At 40.8% G+C, this 20,293-nt stretch overlaps 2 protein-coding genes across 2 annotated transcripts; one reads left to right on the plus strand and one right to left on the minus strand.

Annotated features, from left to right (window-relative positions):
* Positions 1 to 2,659: 2,659 nt before the first annotated feature.
* On the minus strand, positions 2,660 to 13,963 carry arrdc3a (arrestin domain containing 3a). The gene is made up of 8 exons (XM_088993693.1): positions 13,441 to 13,963; positions 10,034 to 10,115; positions 9,801 to 9,948; positions 8,922 to 9,024; positions 8,581 to 8,837; positions 7,117 to 7,273; positions 6,889 to 7,031; positions 2,660 to 4,995 (listed from the first exon to the last, which is right to left on the minus strand). Exons 1-8 carry the CDS (start codon positions 13,718 to 13,720, stop codon positions 4,927 to 4,929), a joined length of 1,239 nt encoding a protein of 412 aa, XP_088849819.1. The 5' UTR covers positions 13,721 to 13,963; the 3' UTR covers positions 2,660 to 4,926.
* A 2,496-nt stretch (positions 13,964 to 16,459) lies between these two features.
* arsk (arylsulfatase family, member K) lies at positions 16,460 to 20,190 on the plus strand. Its single transcript, XM_088993696.1, has 8 exons — positions 16,460 to 16,662; positions 16,957 to 17,086; positions 17,182 to 17,341; positions 17,414 to 17,696; positions 18,559 to 18,730; positions 18,803 to 19,027; positions 19,600 to 19,815; positions 19,905 to 20,190. The coding sequence occupies exons 1-8, from the start codon at positions 16,552 to 16,554 to the stop codon at positions 20,177 to 20,179; spliced, it is 1,572 nt and encodes a 523-aa protein (XP_088849822.1). The 5' UTR covers positions 16,460 to 16,551; the 3' UTR covers positions 20,180 to 20,190.
* The last annotated feature ends 103 nt before the right edge of the window (positions 20,191 to 20,293 follow it).

Genomic DNA, 20,293 nt, shown 5'->3' on the forward strand with positions numbered 1-20,293 from the left:
AATGTTCTCAGCGTTTTACAACACGGTTATGCAAGCATGAAACCGGACTGTCGTAAACAGAGCAAATTGCGTGTTTGTGTTCTCTTTATTGTATGAAGCAGTTCTAGATGAAAGAGGAGAGGATCAAAGCGTCCTTTTCACCAGTGGATCACGGACGTCATGGTGAAATGTGCTACAAGATAAATGTTGAAAGCAAAACTTATAGCATCCATTGATGAAAAGAGATTGTCTCACATTTCTGTCCCTGTCCCACGTAATTCCGCTTCAATTCCAAGCCGCAACCGGGATTGTCTCACATTTCTGTCCCTGTCCCACATAAATCCGCTTTAATTCCAAGCCGCGACCGTTCCATACATGCACCGGCGTGCTGCGCTGACGCTCATTTCTTCTCATTGCAGGCTCCTCAAGCCATGGCTCCATCCATCTAGCCGCAGTCTGTCCAACAGCAACCGACCTTTCTGCTGAACAAAACGGGGCACAACAAAAAGGGATGACGAGGAATGATCATTTCCAGCGACTTCCTCCGGGATGCAAACGAAAGCAAAGGCACTGGAGATTTTATCCTGAACAAAAAGAAGAAAATATCAAAGGTATGTCATTCCTGTAGGTCACAATAATAATAATAATAATAATAATAATAATTAATAATAATAATTATACAATAGTTATTAAAATAATTATAATTATTATAATAATAATAGTAATAATATATAATATATATAATATATAATGATAATATATAATAATATCGATGAGAAGGTTTCTTCAGCCGTCAATTTGACGGTTTCGGACGTGAAATAAGAAATAATAATAATAATTATTATTAATTATTATTATTATATAATTATAATAATTATTATAATAATTGTAGTAATAATAATAATAATAATAATAATAATAATAATAATACATTTCATTTTTATGTGCCTTTTAAAACTCTCAAGGTCACTTTACAGTCACATACGTTTTTCTGTGAGTGAGCAGCGGCAGCAACACGCGCCAGCGGTTACTCAAAATAGATAGATAGAAAGCTAGCTAGCTAGCTTATACATAGCTAATAGATAGCTAATAGATAGCTCGCCAGACAGCTAACTAGATAGCAGCCAGATAGCTAATAGATAGCAAATAGCTAGCTCGGTAGCATATGAGCAAAACTGACAACAACGGCAAAAACAAATGAAATTATATGGCAACAAGAGTGTCTCAAATTTAATATCCAAATATATAAAAGTTTTCCAAATATAAGGCACACCACATTAGCTAAGTGACCTTGACACTTTTGAAATGCGCTTCTAAATGAAATTTATTATTATAAAATGTGCATGTGCGCGTCTGTGCTGCTATGATGTCACAAGGATGCCATTCTGGCTACCGCAGTGGATTGTGGGTAGTGGGATTATCAAATGTGAGGAAACAGCTGAGGCCCATGTCACGTCAGCATTTATGAGCAACGCACGCCTACGTGCTCCATGCTAACAATAATCCCATCCTCTTTTTTTTTTTTGCCCTGTAGGGGTCAGACACCCACAAAAGGTACCCCCATCCAAGCCCCCTCGCCCGCCCGCTCCCATTCCCACTAAAAAGTCAAAGGCGGTGGGAAAGGGCGCGGAGGTACAAAGGCAGACTAAAATGACATAACCGCTGAGTCATCAACTCAACTCCCCCTCCCCCCGGCCCCTCTCAAAAAATGTGTTTTTGTTCAGTAGCATAACAGAGGAGGGCTGAAACGTCCCTTTCCAGTTATGCAACAGCAAGTACAGTAAAGTCTCGTTATATCGATATTCAAGGGAGTCCGAAAAAATATCGATATAACCGGGACTATCGATATATCCGACCCTGTTTGCATGTAATTTTCTCCGTGCGTGCATAGAAATAGTATCAATATAACCGGGACTATCGATATATCCGATATCGATATAACGAGACTTTACTGTATCTTTCTTCCTTTCACTTCTTCCCCTGCTTCAAATGCAGCAAACATGTCGCACGACAATCCGAAACCTGTTGATGACCGAATTGGGCCAAAGTCACAGTCCACTTTCCTAGTTGTTATCCATCTACTTATCTAGCTATGTAGCTATCTAGCTAGCTAACTGACATCATCCTTGCTATCTATCACGGTATCTAGTCCATCATCCTAGCTAGCTGTCGAGATAGCTATCTTGAAAGATGCTTAGAAATTAAATGTATTCTTCTTATTCTGACATCATCCCAGCTAACATCTAACTCTCTAGGATGATGTCAGCTAGATAGATAGCTCGATATGTACAATTTTCGACACAGTTCAGTCCACTTGCACATGATACCAAGTTAAATGTGACTTATTTCAGCTAGCTAGCTAGTTAGTTGCTTTCTATCTACCAATCTAACGCTCTAGCAAACTAACTATCTAGCTAACTCTCTATCTATCTAGCTAACTCCTATAGCTAGCTAGGTAGCTAGCTAGGACAGGGGTGGCGATATCATCTATCTATATCTATCTATCTATCTATCTATCTATCTATCTATATATCTATCTATCTGACATCATCCTAGCTCGCTAGCAAGATAGAATTTTAGACAAAGTTCAGTCCACTTGCACATGATACCAAGTTAAATGTGACTTATTAATTCAGTGTTTCGTATGTATAAAATAATAAGTCAGATACCACCCTGAATGGTCTTTTTAGAACAAAATGTTTATTTGAATCAAAAAAATAGGAAGAACTAGACAAAAGATGAAATCATTCAGAACATAGCATATTCATAGAATATCCATACATCGTCACGATTAACAGAAGAAAAAGCAAACAAAAAACGGAGAATAAAGATAAATTCAGCGTGTGATATTGCACTTAGTTTCCAAAATGTTTCAGACGTCATCTCCCCGATGTGGTTGTCCTCGAACATTTCAATTCCTGCTGTTTTTTTTTTTTTTTTTTTTTTTTTTTTTATCAGCTTAATCTTACTTTTGGACATACTCACGCCGGCAGACTCGTGCGGAATTGACCGGCGTGGAGCAAATATGTCAGCTTATTCATCGTTGTGAAACATAAGAGCGTCAAACAAATACAAGAGGAGGAAGAAAAAAAAGAAATAGAAGGCAATTGACATCATCCTCAGGAGAAGAGCGGGCGGGGGCTGATCAACAGCCTGGGAGACCACATCCGGGTTGTCCTTTTGTTATCAATGCCTTATTAGTGGGGGGGGGCTGTCTTGCTTCTAAAAAGGACTTGCTTTTCCCTTTTTTGTCCTCTTGAATGGAATTGAAAACATGCAAATAAATGAAAAAAAAGGGAACAAGCATCAACGGGAGGCAAAAAAAATAATAAAAAGAACAGGGAAAAAAAGTATTTTCTGTGTCAGTCAAGGCCACAAAGATAAGATCACTTTGACTGATCCGCAGTTTGTCACTTGTCGTCAGAAGCGTTTTCGTTGTCGGCTGAACCCCCCGCCCCCTCACACACACACACGCTACGTCATGTAAACTAATCTTTCAAGATTAAATAATGCATCCACGTCCTACAAAAACACTGCTTTATCTGAAACGTAATTCGTACCTTTTCTTTTCTAATCCAGACCTTAACCACGTAATGCTTTTTTCCCCAATTATCGTTTTTTTTTTTGAAGTGCTGCGCATCCTATTTCCTGACAAACCCACGATTACCGCAACCGGTCGAAATTGTTGAAAGAGTGAGAAAACCAATGTAGTACTCATATCAACCTACGACTACTTGTTCAGACCAGATTGCGGCAATGAAGTTGTGCTTCTTTAAAACTCAAAGACGGCGTCAGTACTCGTTTTTTTTTTTAATAAAGCATTCTGGTTTCACTGGTCTGCTAAAAAAAACGAGCAAGCGCAGCAAGGACAAAAAAGGGAATGTGTGTCTACAAAAGCTGCCGAGCTCATCTGCGTGTCGTTTAGTCTAAATAGTTTTAGTAGCACGAAACAATATGCTCAACAGTGCAATGAAACGAACTTTTTTTTTTTTGCTGCTGCTATCTTTACACTGTTTGGACACATGAAACAGTGCCGTTTTGGGCAGTTAGAGAAAGAGAAACGGGGGCGGGGGGTGTTGCAGGCAGACACGAAAGAGGGAAAAGTCTCCCTTAGTTTAGTAGCAAAACGAAACCCGCAAATCCCCGTTTCAAAATCCCTCCACAAACACACCAAAAATTCGACGATCAGAACAAAAAAAGGAGGAAAGCCACACTGAATCTAAACAGAAGAGGCAACGTCATCAAATAGCTTCTTGGTAGACAAAAGTGTGCTGCAGTTGTTGTTTTTGTGGGTCTTTCATTATTAAAAAAAAAAGTTCAGTTGTCGTAAGTCACTCCGGAAATGTCAACAAAAACAAAATCTGAAACAAGTTTCAAAAAGGGAAAACAAAAATCAGTGCGTTGTTCTCATCTTTTTTTTTCAGCCTCTGCTTCTCCCGCAAGTCTGGAAAAAGCGAGCTGAGACTTGTTTTTTTTTTTTTTTTTTTTTTTTGCCTGCTCGAGTCAAATCGCGAAACGAAAGATGTGCAAAAACAAAAATCACCCCCCAAAAAATGAGGCGGGACTCGAGGACTTTTTTTTTTTTTGCTCTGGCGGCGGAAGCCTCTTCTCGTAGTAGGGGGGGGTGATAAGGGGGTCCGCATCTCATGCAGTCTGGACGGGACTGGTGAAGCCTCGTGTCCTTATGTGCCACACCTTTAGACTCTTCATCGCTACTGAGGGTTCGCCGTACAGATTTAAGGGGGTCTGAGGGGGGGTCTGTACAGAAACCCACCCTCAGTAAGCGAGTCAGTCATCAAAACAGTCACCGACTGGTTGGATCCTTTGGATTTTCTCCCCTTCGTGGTCAAAAAAGACGCCATTTGAGGAGGAGAAGAAGAAGGAACAACGTGGAGACTTGTTAGCGTGTTAGCTTTCTTGGAATTCCCCGAATTTTCAAACGACGTCTCAGCGTGACGGACAGGCGTCGGCCCTGCGTACTTCTGGACGGTCGGCTTGGTCGGGGTTCGGGTCCACCTGGGGGGTTGCAGGGGAAAAAGATCAGTTGATTATGATTGATAGAAATTACAGTATTTTCCGGTGTATAAGGCGCACCCAAAAGCTTTGATTTTCTTCAAAAATGACCCTGCGCCTTATATGCCGGTGCGCCTTATATATGAATAATAATAATAAAATCAAAGTCAGCTTTATTGTCAAATATGCTAATATGCATGACATACAGCACAGATGAAATGACTGTCCTCTCGGACCCAGCATGCAAGGCACTTATAATGACTTTAACAAACATAATAAACACGAAAATGAAATAATAATAATAATAATAATAATAATAATAATAATAATAATAATAATATAATAGTAATAATAATAATAATACATTTCATTTATAAGTGCCTTTCAAAACTCTCAAGGACACTTTACAGTCACAGGATGAGTTTTTCTGCGGGTGAGCAGCGGCAGCCATACTCACCAGCATTCACGCAACCCGGAAGTAACGCATACATAATATTATAATATTAAGATGATAATAATACATTTTATTTCAATAATAATATATGCCATTTATAAGCGCCTTTCAAAACTCTCAAGGTCACTTTACAGTCACGGGAAGTTATTATGTAGGTGAGCAGCGGCAGCCACGCGTGCCAGCGTTCACTCAACCCACTCATAGAAAGCTAACGCGCCAGCTAATAGATAGCTAATAGCTAGCTTCCTAGCCAGCCAGATATCTAATAGATAGCGAACCAGCTATGAAGTCATATTGAGCCACAATAACTACTATCAGCAACCACCGACTCCATTTCCCTTTATAGAAGACGTAATGCACTACCCCAGCCTCTAATGTAGCGCCTTATAATGTGGTGTACCTTATATTTTGAACACTTTTATATATTAATATACTATACAGTGAGACCTCAACTTACGAACTTAATTGGTTCCCAGACAGAGTGTGTAAGGCGAAAAGTGTGTATCTCAAAAAAAAAAAAAACATAGGAAACCATTAAAATGGGAATAATCCGTTCCCGGGTTTCCATAAAATATAGTTTTTAACTAAATAAGCCTGAAAACTACACACACCATACCTTATTATATGTTTAATAAATGTGCCATTGTATTGTAATGAAAGAAATACACTGCATAAATAAACTGTGCTGTAAAATAACGTGTTTTTTTCAACTTCTTCGATTGCCCGAGACCGTCGCTTTGAGAGCACACTTTTTGCAACAGACGCACCTTTGATGGCTTCTGTATTCCGGAGAATGGGAGCAATGGTTGACTTAGCATAGCCGTGCTCAGCCACTAAATCACACAAACGCACACCTCGTTTGTGTTTTTCAATTATCTCCTTCGACGGTGATTTTATTTTGTGTCTTCTTGGGCTGAACACGAGCCTGTGGTGGGTGGTTTTTTTTTCGGTCCCATCATAGTAAAATTATCAGCAAAAAGCTCCAAGTAGGCGATCGACGTGTGCATTCAATGAGAGGGGGTGTGCAAAGTAGCGCCGGCTGGAGCGCTGTTCGGTCGTGTGCTTCCGCCGAAGATCACTCTGCCAAGCGTGGTGGGTGTGTATTATGAAAATAGTGCTTATTATAAGGTTTAATTTTCATAAATTAGAGGTTCTTAAGATGAAAAGTTTGTAAGATAAGGTGTTTGTAAGTTGAGGTCTCACTGTATTTGGAAAACTTTTTTCATTCGTTGAAGTGGAATATAAATATGAATATAAAATAAATATGCAACCTTTTGTATAGCCGCCCCCAATTTCAATACAGATAACTCGACAACCAAGTAAGCTCAAAATAAACTAATACGCTAAAACAAATACGGTAATGTGATGCCTTCGCGACTCCATGGTGTCTCGATTCGAGTTAAGGCGTGTGTTTTTTTAAAAAGTCAAGTCGAGAACCTTACCTCTGAGTAAAGAGGGGGCGGCTGGAAACGGAACTCGTGGATGTAGGCAAACAGCGGTCCGTCCATCCCCTCGCGATTCGCTAGCACATCCAGACTGCTCTGCCGCTGCTCTTCCGTCACAATTTGTGCGTAACTTGGAGGGGCTACGAGACAAAACATTCGCATGAGCATTAGCATTGGCATTAGCAAAACTGTCTATTGCAAACAAAAAGGCAAAATGCGCCTTACCTTCAGGTCTCTCTGGTAGACCCATCCCCAGCCAGCTCATGCTACACTGGCTGCTAACGCTGGATGTACGCGAACCGAAGGGATGCAAGGGGATGGTTCCGATGACTAGCGGCAGATTCAGGGAAAGGTTTATTGCCCCTGGTATGTCCACATACACCTAAAGAAAACCATAATGGAGACCATATGAATCGACCGGAAAGCTACAAGTTCCTCAAGTGACCTGACTTGGGTATTATAGAACGCTGCCGCTCGGTTATGTGGGTCAATGTGTTGACGTAAGATGCTTCTAGTGGATACGAGGAAGATCCCGGTGACTGTTGACACGGCAAAGAGGTAATAAGCACCCTCGAGGCAGGTGTTGCTGGAGATACGACGGGATAAGGCTCTTAGCGGCATGTGAGGTGAACACCCGGTGCAGGCCGGGGAACGAACGAAGGGTTTCAGACAAACCACTTTTTTTTTATGGGCCACTTCACTTATTCGCTGCGATTTCCGAATTTATTCGAGAATTGAAAATTGTGATGTGGAGCGCCATTCTCGAATTTGTTCGGGTGTTGGTGTTTTTTTTTTTTTTGTTTGTTTTTTTGCTGGGGTGCAGATAAAGCACTGGTCAGACCTCTGGCAATGTGTTTTCCCTTCCACGAGGGGGCAACATTTGCCTTTTCTCCATGTTAGCGCTTTGTTACAGCTTCAGCTGTTGTTAAAGCGCTCAATGATAAATACAATACAACACAAGCTACCTAGCTGGCTATCTAGCTAGCTACCTAGCTGACTAAATAGATAGCTGCCTAGCTGGCTAAATAACTGGCTGCCCAGCTGGCTACTCAGTTGGCTAAATAGCTAGCTATCTTTTTGCTATCTATTAGCTATTTTTTGCTATATATTACCTATTTTTTGCTATCTATTTATTGTCTGCTATTAGTTAAAATCTGGCTGGCTAGCTATCTATTACTTATATGGCTATCTGGCTGGCTAGCTTTCTATCTATTTAAGTTACTTCTGGGTTGAGTGACGCTGGTGCGTATGGTTGCCGCTGCTCACCCACAAAAAAAAAACTTCTGAAAAGTGATCTTGAGAGTTTTGAAAGGTGCTTATAAATGAAATGTATTATTATTATATAAATCAATATGTATGTCTTGCATTGTATTTTGTGCAGCCGCCCCCATTTCTAGCTCAGATAACTCCAGACCGATATAATTTAGGAAATGACTTTTTTTCTGATGAAAGAAGAGAGTCTGCGGTTTCCAACGCTCTATTGAATGTTTCTGTAGTCCTAAAACTCAATATTCCGTGTGTCCTGCAACTTGAGTGAAAATGACAAAAACCCTGGCACTGGAGTGGACACATATTTGCACATCGTCTGGCAGACAATGAGTTAAATGCTGCTCACTTTTTGCAATTTCTAACTAGGAATACGAAGTTCATGACCTCCACTCGCCCCTGAGAACATTCACGCCTGCTCACCATAAGCGAATATTCCACTCTGATGATGCTGCAGTCCAGGATGGACGGCGACACGGGCGGGATCTTGAGCATTTTGCCGCTCCAGGTCTCCGTCTTGCCCGAAGACAAGGACTCGCCTCTCAGGTTGGCCACCAACTGCTTAACCTCCTTCATCTTCCCTTTGGCATAGAAAGTCTGCGTCTGGTAAATGGCCGCCTTGGGAACCACCATGCGGGACGAGCAGTTCTCGATCTCTGCGAAGATCTGGATCGACTCTCCTGCGGCGTGGAAGAAGATTAATTGATGAAGTCACTTTGAGGTTGAGAGAATGAATGATTCAAGTATGTCCGTCGCATGCTTACCTGGGGTGTAGCCCTTTCGCTCAATTTTGGCACTTAGGGAAATTGGACCTGAGGTGCAGAACCAACAGCAAAGTGTCTTGTCCTTTGTGCCGGCCTGTGGTGACTGGAGAAGAAAAAAGTAAATAATAAATAAATAGCTAGCGAGGACAGTGGTGCCGATAGCTAGCGAGGTAGCTAGCTAGGACGGGGGTGCCGATATCTATCTATCTATCTATCTATCTATCTATCTATCTATATCTATCTATCTATCTATCTATCTATCTATCTATCTATCTAGCAGATAGCGACCTAGCATATAGCTATCGAGCAAATAACTATCTAGCAGATAACTATCTAGCATATAGCTATCTAGCATATAGCTATCTGCTAGCTAGCTATCTAGCAGATAGCTATCTAGCGGAATCTATTTAGCAGATAGCTATCTACCAGATAGCTATCTCTCTAGCAGATAGCTATCTAGTAATCTATCTAGCAGATAGCTATCTAGTGGAATCTATTTATCAAATAGCTATCTATCAGATAGCTATCTCTCTAGCAGATAGCTATCTAGTAATCTATCTAGCAGATAGCTATCTATGAATCTATCTAGCAGATAGCTATCTAGGAATATATCTGGCAGATAGCTATCTAGCTATCTCGCTCACTAGATAAAATGGAAAGTTTGGAGGATGACCGAGAGTGCCTTCGAGCCAAACCGTTTGGCATATTTCATTCAAAATTGCCATGTTATGCAATATCACCATGACGGCAACCGCAAATAACAGTCTTGGAATTCATGTAAAACTACCAGCTGTATAAGTTTCCATGGTTGAGACATGCCGGAAAGGGAAAATTAGGTTTCGGGTGAGTCATTGTTGTTGTGTCGCATTTCTTCCTTACCAGCAGTAACGGAGTGTTGATGTCGATGTGCTCAAAGACGGTGAATTCCTTCTTGGTCTTGATGGGCAGCAGCCACGGCCTGTGGAGCTCAGCCTTCACCCAATAGCGCACGCTACCATGCTTCCCTTCGAAAGAGGTAGCTAAAGGTCTGCAAAAGATGGGCAAGGTACGTTAACCACTTTAGAAATGACGTGGGGCTAATTTTTTTGGGGTGGGGAGGTGAAAGCACTCACGTCTGTGGAAGCTCCAGGCTGAATGCATACTCGTGTCTTCCTGAATGGATAGTGGTGAGTCCTTCCTCAGAGTTGTCATCGTCTGAAAAACAAGGCGGACGCTATTCCAAACACATGTATACCATACCTTGGATACATTTGCTCTACGAGGACATCTGAAAGTCATACCACAGAAAAAAGTCAAAGGAAAAAAAAAATAAGAGGGTAGGGGTGGGAGACAAAAGAGAACAAAATGGATTTTACTCATGATATTTGCCCACAAACAAGTTATGCATTAAACGCATTTGACGTAGCCTACCATGCAAAAATATATATATACAGGTTACATCCGACTTACGACCGAATTCCGTTCTGACCAAACGGTCGTAAGTCAAAATGGTTGTAAGTTGAAATCCATTCAAAATGTTGAATAGAGACTCGGAGGCTAAACGAATCGCACCCCCCACCCCCCTCTGGTGCCATCGCACCAAAATTGGCGTACATGTCGCTGGCCTGCTAGCGTGTTGCGGTGCCAAGCGTAGAATTAAAATTTTTAAAATAGGGTCTGGAGGTCGTGGTCGTAAGTACAGGTTGTCGTAAGTTGAGCTGGTCGTAAGTTGGATGTTACCTGCATATAATAATAATAATAATAATAATAATAATAATATCGATGAGAAGGTTTCTTCAGCCGTCATCTGTACAAAAGTGAAGGTTTCGGACGTTTCGCCTCCTATCCAAGAGACTTCGTCAGCGAACTAAAGTCTGACTGGTCGTATCGGCCCCATTTATATATCCCTAATGTCCGGCACCACTAGGTCTGGACATTAGGGATATATAAATGGGGCCGATACGACCAGTCAGACTTTAGTTCGCTGACGAAGTCTCTTGGATAGGAGGCGAAACGTCCGAAACCTTCACTTTTGTACAGATGACGGCTGAAGAAACCTTCTCATCGATGGACCACTCCTGTACGACTGAGAGCTTACACAGAAATAATAATAATAATAATAATAATAATAATAATAATAGATATACAGGTACAATAATCCCTTTGCAACTTCGTGGTTCGATTATCGTGGTTTTCTCAGCCCCGCCCTGCACCCCTCTCCGTCTTATCACGTGGGATACTCTTTGATCAATCTAATCAATTGGTTGCCTATATCAGTGTAATGTTCACTTGGCCATTTAGTGCGCGTGAATGGCCATTTCGTGAGTGCTTATGGCTGGGGGAAGTGTCACATGTGTCCAAAAGAAAGCATTAAAACAGCACTTGTATCTGCGCCTCCTTTGTTGGCTAAACAGAAACACATTGAGAAGAGCAAATCAGCTTATAACATTTTATAATCAAACATTTACGTAAATGTGTGTACTGCTATAGTCATTGTCTCAGATATAATAATAATGATACATTTCATTTATAAGCGCCTTTCAAAACTCTCAAGGACACTTTTCAGTCACAGGATAAGTTTTTCTGTGGGTGAGTAGCGGCAACCACACACGCCAACGTTCACTCAACCCAGGAGTAACTCAAATAGATAGAAAGCTAGCTAGCTAATAGATAGCCAATAGATAGCTAATAGATAGACAGCTAGCTAGATAGATAGATATATAACTAATAAATAGCCAGCTACATAGTGAGCCAGCCAGATAGCTAATCGATAGCAAATAGATAGCCAGTTAGATAGGCAGCCAGATAGCTAATCTATGTAAAGTATAAATACTGTTTATATATTTTAATCATACTGGTACTCAAATGATTGCACACAAATTCCTCGGGGAGGTTGGTGAGGGTGGGTGGCCAAACCCTACTTTGCGGACCAATAACCGTGAAAAACGAGGGATTACTGTAAATACAAATAAAACCCCATGCCAATGATTCAACGCTGTTTTTGTGTGACCCCTTCCAAAAAGTGGTCTTAAGAGGAGCTTATTCAAGCATAAATGGAACAAGTTGCTCTTCAGAGCCGACAATAAAAGTTGGGAGCGGAATCTCAAGGGGCCAAAGAACCCACAACCCCGAAAAAATAAAATACAATTGCAAACGAAAAACACAGCAAAGGCTGCTTAGCAACAAGCACACCGCAATGTGCAGCTTCCGAGGTTCTAGCGTGAAATAAATACACATTTGCTATTGCATGTCAAAAAAAAGCTGTTTCTGCCAGCTCAGCAATCCCCGCCCGCCCCTCCTGCAAGCAGCAGACGTGTGGTAAACAAGTGCAGAGCTGTCACTCAAAGGCAGCAGCAGGAGGAGACCGGCCTAAACCGGCGCGAGCAGCTCCGACGCACACACATACACTCACATACTGCTCCACCCCCACTACCCTTGCACACTGACATACACACAGGCATTCATTACACATTCGCTGTGCGACTCTGCAGCCTGCATAGCTCGCTTTTGGGGAAGAAAAAAAAAACACTACACTTTTTTTATCCTCCACTGTGGACAGTGAAAAGCTCTGTGCGACCGAATAGTTTATTTTCGTAAAATTATTTCATGTGCATCGCTTGATGTTCTTGTCTTTGAATACAGTATATACATGTGCACTGTTCAACGCATTGGGTATTGTAATATGTAAATGTCACTTCTTTATGTAATAACTTCTTGACTCCAAAAAGTTCATTACCGCATGCTTTTGTAACAATTTAACGCTATCATGCCTTGACTGCGGAAATTCCGCCGCGGAATACAAATTTTGAAAGATTAGTTTGCCCTTTTTATTCAAAGGAGCTACGATATAAATTCACCCATTATCCAAACTGTTTAACCCCGTGGTCCTAATTTAAGCACAGCACAATAATTGGTTGAATTTAATTTAAAGCGATTACAATATAGTTTCCATTATAATTAATAAAGAATTACACATAATTAACACTTACTAATCGTATACTGACAAAAAACTTGCTTCCCGTCACTATCTGCAATGGTGACGTAATTGGGCCACACATGAGCACCTCATCCAATCACAAATAGGCAAAGGCGGGGCTACGGCTGAAACCCCGCCTACTCTCAATCCAGTTTTCTGAACAGGATTGAACCGCTTTGAACAATGGGTGGAAACTTCAGAGAAGCCACAAAGAAACGTATTTTACCGCATGAATGTTAGCTAAAATTCACAAACTAAGCCGTAGAGACATTCATGAACGATCTCACCCTTTCAGCCCTTTTCGAAAACGCCTGTTGTTGCCGTTTTTTTGCCTCAAAATGGCGTGAAAAATACAGGTGGGCACTGGCTGTCATTCATTCTGACAAATCGCCTCCATCAACTACGCTGCTGTCATTCAAACTCCAAAACAGAACTCAACTATTAAATCACCCCAAACTTATAATAATAAGCTGTCATTTTTAGTTTTTTTAAGACAACCTGCAGAATCCCCCTCCATTACCCCTTCAAAAAAGACATTCAGGACACAAGTAAAAACAGTCTTACCTCTTTCGTGTCCAATTAGAACGTCTTTATGGTTGAGATATTCCACTTCCTCCGTGTAATTCTGCGTGTAGGCTGTGTTGGAACCGGCGTTCCGAGACTCGGTCCAGCGAACTTTGGCGAAGCCTTTGGCGTGAATCTTGAGGGACTTGACGCGGATCTCGCCGGTCACCTCGACGATCACCCTCCCTGAGACGCAGTCCCCGCTGGAGAACACCGCCACGTTGTTGTCATTAAGACAGTCGTAGCTCACCGTGAAGCTCTTTACCTTCCCGAGCACCATGGTTGGAAGCGTTAAAAAAAGCGGGCTACACACACCTAGAAATGTTTTTAAAAAACGTGTGTCTGGTGCAGGGGGAAAGGAATGGGTATTTTAAAAAAGTGTTGGTGCCTCCCTGCGAGAAGCAGTAGGCACGATCAGTGGTGTCGATGTATGCGGTTCATTGAGATGCGTGAAGGCTGAATAACAGCAACGGATGCTGTTATCGTCCGCCTCTCAGCCGCTTGGTCTCCGGTTAAAGACAAGGCTGCCAGGCAGCTCGGCTCACTTTAAGCGACGGGAGATGTGAAAAACAAGCAACCGCGCATGCGCAATCATCACTCGCTGCCCCCTCCCCGCCTTGTGCAAAGGAGGAGAAGGCCAGATGACAAGTTTGCTCAAACAGCTGAAAGATGGCAAAAAGATGTTGTCTGCCACACTTTTTCCTATTAAAAAATGCAAAACCACCTTCACTTAACTGGAAAATTATCCCCCTTCGACATATTAGAATCAGAAAGCCTATAATTTTCCAACAATGGTGACATTCGCGTATGTGTAGTAATGTGTAATATGTTGATCCGACAGTGCTAAGGCATATGATTTGGTTGCATTGTGCACATGTCGCGCACACATACATTCATACATCATAATTCACACACATGGTCCACAACACCCCCAAATCACGCAGTATGTTGCGCCAATGAATCAGTAGAACATGCTTGGGGTGTTGGGAAAAAATAAGTCACGAGCATCTGGGGGGAAATAATACAACATCTTCACGTGATGTTGTTTTTGCATTAAAATATAAAATGGATCCATTCACAAATGGGGGGCAGGGATTCCATTGTGTGAGAATAGAAAAACAACTTGAACAAAGTCAAAACGCCATCTGCAGGACACTCGGGTTACTGCAGTGTGGTGCTACCTGTTGAGCAGCGCTGCAGCCATAGTGCAGAAAACACATTTATAGATAAATTGTGTGCTTTTGTATGACAGACAATTGTACAACTTGGATGATAATATTTTAGATTAAGATTGATATTTTTTATCTTTACAAAATTTATGGATGGATACTTGTGATGATAAAAAACAAAACGACATTGTTACATTGTAGCTAAATAAACTGAATGTCTGCATGTGTTATACAAGTTAGATGTAATGACATTTAACTGAAACACCTCAGTGTCTAAATGTTTTCAGATTTTGTCCTGTTTTTTTAATCTGTCCTGTAGACAAGTACAACAATAACACATTGAATGGTGGTTACATAAAAATACACAAAATGGGATTTGATATAACAGTCCTTAGGCTCATCTAAAGAGGCAGAGAGAGGAAAGTGAATTCTGTTTTTTTTTTAACAGTGCAGGCATTCATGTTCACCTCATGGTCTTTCAAAGTTATCAAATCCTTGTGTATGCACTGCCAAAAGCAATCACAAGCTATGATTTCTCTGCTTGCCGGAGGCTGAACTGGCCTGTGTTATTTTCATAGATATATGACTGGAAAACAGGACCGTAAAACTTCTCGTGTCATAATGATGTGAAAGTTGTTCTCTCCGGTAGTCCTACAGTACTGACTTAAATCCGATCGATGCTACCATCTAGCGGTTTAAAAGTGTCATTACATGTTTACGTCGAAGTTCCATTTTTACTGTGCCAGTTCAAAAGCGAAAATACGTTAACGCAGTGGTAGTGTCGTAATTGCAAAAGCTATACTTATTCACACTTTAAAACAATTATTATTAATTGAATTATTAAGCAATGACGTCAAAACCAAAACGCATCTCGGTAATACGTATAAATATCGCAAAAAGAAGAGGCAAAATAGTTAAGTCTAAATTTGCTACTGTGATTTTTTTCTAAACCGTGTGGTTTACTTTTATGTTTTATCCTGTCTGTTTTAGAATTTTCGTATGATGTTACTTAAAGGACAACCGACGTCTCCGGACAAGTTGTGTCCATAATTTGTAAAATGGCTTCAAATGACTTCTACTTGGCGTATTTTAATAAGATTCCACCGCATATAGCTATATTTTACGTTTTAAGACTGGCTCTGAATATTCAGGAAGTCTTGTTTTTGTGTTGGTGACGAGTCCGTACGTGACATCATGAAAGGACTGCCCCCTGACCGAAAAAAAAGACACATTGTAGCAGTCCTTCATCAACGTCAATGGATTTTGCTGTACATGTTTGGTCTGAGAACCGTGTTGCACCCAAAAGCCGACAGAACAGGGCCTCCAAGCTCCATATAAGGAATTTATCAGCCTGTGGAAGCGGAGGTGGCCACTGGAGGTCGCCATTTTGTGGCTCTTTTTTTGGGGTGAGAGATTTTCCCCTAATGTTGCCTCAAAATGGCACATATAATTCTTTAATCGATTGCAAACATGTATGCTTTCCTCTTCAGAACTATTTGAATCATATTCATAACTGGATGTGTCACAAGAAAGCATATTCTCCAAATCTGAAGGCATTGTTTGGATTCTCCAGCAATCCAAGACGTCTTGGCGTGACGTCACGAACTGGGGGCGGGACTTTCTGAAAATGCCCAATTCGCAGCTCAATTTTTTTGCAGATTTTGGACACTTTAAGTCATTTTTATTGGTGTTTTGCATTTGAATAAAAATATCATACTGCGTGTTTTGGGTATTTTAGATGCTATAAAACGTTTTTCTGATGTCAGTTAAAAAAACAATAAAGTGACGTCGGTTGCCCTTTAAGTAAGCAACTACTCTTATTTTGTTAACTTAACCTGGATGTTGTTAAAGGCAAACTATCGGAGAGCGGCATGGTTTTGGAATTTGTTGTACTTTTTCTTAACACATTTTTTCACCCACTTTATAACAACTTTGTTTGAATATGGTCATGAATATAAGATTAGCTTTCGTATGTCTATTTCAAATGTATGCAGCAAGTTTGTGTCACGATGAAAAAAGACCAAACATCGTGATGGTGATGACTGATGCGTTTGTGAGTACAGTAGACATTTGAACAGTTTTAATGTATTGTATTTGAGACTTGTGTAAAATATTCTGCATGCTAATGTAGTATCCGTGTAGTTTTCATTAGTCTAAAGATGCATACATTGGAAGCTCATTGTTTCTATTTGTTTAATGGTAATGAATCTTATGTGATTTCAAGCATGTCTGTCCAATGCTGTACAGTAAAAACATGTTAACTTAAAATCTCGTTCGGAATCAAAACAAAACATTATTTGCTCATGTTTTTCTACAATGCTCATCGTGAATATTAATGTTTGTGCAGGATGGTCGTTTGACATTTGACCCTGGCAGTAAAGTTTTGCAGCTTCCATATCTAAATTACCTCAGAGAACTGGGAAGTACCTTCATTAATGCATACACCAACTCACCAATATGTTGCCCTTCCCGTGCAGGTGAGTCATCAATACATACTGTAGGCTAATTAATCATCAATTGTCAATCTTTAAATAAATTGATATGGTTAATACATAACATGTCGCATCTGCAGCCATGTGGAGCGGTCAGTTTATTCACCTCACGGAGTCTTGGAACAATTACAAGTGCCTCGATGCAAATGCGACCACATGGATGGATCTACTGGAGAAGAACGGTTACCTTACAAAAATGTTCGGCAAGCTGGACTACACGTCAGGGGGGCATTCACTTAGGTAACTGTTGACGGGGGGGGTTATGATTAATACTTGTTTATCTTTTACATGGTTGTGCTCATATTAATACAGTAATCGTGTTGAAGCCTGGACACGCGACGTTCATTTCCTGCTACGCCAAGAGGGTCGCCCTGTCACTCAACTGGTTGGAAATATGTCAACAGTGAGAGTCAACACCGTGGACTGGAAAAAAACTGATTTGGCCACCGAATGGATCCATCTGAAAGCCGCGCCCTCACGCCGTCCTTTCGCCTTTTACCTTGGTCTCAATCTACCTCACACCTACAAGACGGATTCCCTGGGGCCCACTGCCGGAGGATCTACATTTCGCTCGTCTCCTTATTGGCTGAAAAAGGCACGATTTATTATTTTTTCTTTTAAAGGACAACCGACGTCACTTTTTTGTTTCTTAACTGACATCAGAAAAACGCTTTATAGCATCTAAAATACCCAAAACATGCACTATGATATTTTTATTCAAATGCAAAACACAAATAAAAATGATTTAAAGTGTCCGAAATCTGCAAAAAATTGAGATGTGAATTGGGCATTTTCAGAAAGTCCCGCCCCCTTGGTCGTGACGTCACGCCAAGACGTCTTGCATTGCTGGAGAATCAAAACAATGGCTTCAGATTCGGAGAATATGCTTTCGTGTTACACATCCAGTTATGAATATGATTCAAATAGTTTTGAAGAGGAAAGCATACATGTTTGCAATTGATTAAAGAAGTCTTTCTATGTCATTTTGAGGCATCTCGACTGCAATGTAGTGTCCCAGAAAAGAGGCAGAAAATGGCGACCAAGCTCCCTGTGAGGAATAAATCAGCCCGTTTCCACAGGCTGATTAATTCCTTACATGGAGCTTTGTCGAACTCTTCATCCTATTTATGGTCCGACATGAAGTTTTCAGACCAAAGTACAGCAAAATGCATTGACGTGATGGAAGGACTGCTCCAATGTGTCCTTTTTTCGGTCAGGGGCGTTCCTTCAGTGACGTCACGTACGGACTCGTTACCAACTCAAAAACAAGACTTCCAGAATATTCAGCGCGAGTCTTAAAACGTAAAATACAGCTATATGCGGTGGAATCTTTGTAAAATACGTTCAGTAGAAGTCATTTGAAGCCATTTTACAAATTATGGACACAACTGGTCCGGAGACGTCGGTTGTCCTTTAAACTGCTTTCCTAGTGCTAAATTGTTCAATTATGTACGCAGGTTAATTCTGAGCTAATTTCTGTTCCCACGTGGCTCCCCTTGACTGCCATGCACCCTGTTGACTACTACTCCACCTTTACCAAAAACTGCAGCGCGGATTTCACAAAGCAGGAAATCAAGAGAATCCGAGCTTTCTACTATGCCATGTGTGCGGAAGCTGATGCAATGTTGGGTTAGTTAGCTAAAATGGATAACTAGGGCAGAAAATTGATGGTTGTCTAAGTCGTTGACTTTCTATTCACAGGACAGATTATTTCCGCGCTAAGAGACGTGGGTTTGCTCAACAACACCGTCGTGATCTTCACGGCTGACCATGGGGAGCTGGCTATGGAGCACCGTCAGTTCTACAAGATGTCCATGTTTGAGGGCAGCGCGCACGTTCCCTTGCTCATCATGGGACCTGGGGTAACGTCAGGCCTGCAGGTCAACGGGGTCGTTTCACTGGTTGATTTATACCCTACTTTGATGGGTGAGGAGAATGTACTATTGCTACTGGTACTGCTAATGCTAATAATACTACTAATACTACTACTACTAATACTACTACTACTACTAATACTACTAATAGTACTTCTACTACTACTACTACTACTACTACTACTACTAGTAGTAGTAGTAGTACTACTACTGATACTACTACTACTACTACTACTACTACGACTAATACTAATAATACTAAAACTAATACTACTAATACTAATACTAATACTAATACCAATACTAATACCACTACTACTAATACTACCAGTACTACTACTAATAATAATAATACTACTACTACTAATACTACTACTAATACTACTAATACTAGTACTACTAATACCAATAATAATAATAATAATAAATAAATAATAATAATAACACTACTACTACTTCTTCATTTCCTTTCGGCTTTTCCCTTGACGGGGTCGCCACAGCAAATCAGTGTCCTCCATCTTTAGAGGTTTGATCTGCATGTTTGTTTTGGCCAAGCTTTTACGTCGGATGCCCTTCCTGAAATACTACTACTACGAATAATAATAATAATACATTTCATTGCAGATATTGCAGGAATCTCACCAATAGGGAACCTCAGTGGCCACTCGTTGCTTCCACTTGTCTCCAAGTACAGAAGGTTTCCCAAGACAGAACATCCAGACTGGGTATTGAGCGAATATCATGGCTGCAATGTAAACACTTCAACCTACATGCTAAGAAGCGGCAAATGGAAATACATCACCTATGCTGATGGCATGAGTGTGCCGCCTCAACTTTTCGGTAAGCGTGTAACTATTATTATCTCTTTCAACAGTGAACTCTGAAATCACTCATAAACTCATATACATGTTATTGTTGTTCTACCACAGACCTAACATTGGACAAGGAAGAACTTCACAACGTGGCCTTCAAATTCCCCGATGTGAAGGCACAGCTAGACAAACGGTTACGTAGCATTGTAAACTATCCGGCTGTTTCTGCAACTGTCCATGATTACAACAAAAAAGAATTTGCTGCCTGGCGTCAAAGTATAGGCAGTAATTACAGTCGGGTCATAGCTGATCTTAGGTGGCATGTTGATTGGCAAAAAGATGTGGTAACCAATGAAAGACTTATTGACAGGTGGCTGGACAGTTCCTTATGAGATACTACTTTTTAGTCAAATTGTTATATTCCTTTCATTCAGTGTGAATGTTATGAATGCTGCTATGATTTTAATGTTGAATTTTCTAGATTGTTAAAATACATTACACATATT

This window comes from Hippocampus bargibanti, linkage group LG04 (genome assembly GCF_051943395.1).
Source record: "Hippocampus bargibanti isolate YZ-2025 linkage group LG04, ASM5194339v1, whole genome shotgun sequence".
NCBI classification, from domain to species: domain Eukaryota; kingdom Metazoa; phylum Chordata; class Actinopteri; order Syngnathiformes; family Syngnathidae; genus Hippocampus; species Hippocampus bargibanti.

Coding starts and splice junctions, on each gene's coding strand:
- arrdc3a (XM_088993693.1), bottom strand. CDS start 13,720: ATGGTGCTCGGGAAGGTAAAGAGCTTCACGGTGAGCTACGACTGTCTT. Junction 9,025..9,800: donor TCAACACTCCGTTACTGCTG/GTAAGGAAGAAA, acceptor TTTCTTCTCCAG/TCACCACAGGCCGGCACAAA. Junction 7,032..7,116: donor TCTACCAGAGAGACCTGAAG/GTAAGGCGCATT, acceptor TTTGTCTCGTAG/CCCCTCCAAGTTACGCACAA.
- arsk (XM_088993696.1), top strand. CDS start 16,552: ATGGTCATGAATATAAGATTAGCTTTCGTATGTCTATTTCAAATGTAT. Junction 16,663..16,956: donor TGGTGATGACTGATGCGTTT/GTGAGTACAGTA, acceptor ATGTTTGTGCAG/GATGGTCGTTTGACATTTGA. Junction 17,697..18,558: donor CTCCTTATTGGCTGAAAAAG/GCACGATTTATT, acceptor TTATGTACGCAG/GTTAATTCTGAGCTAATTTC.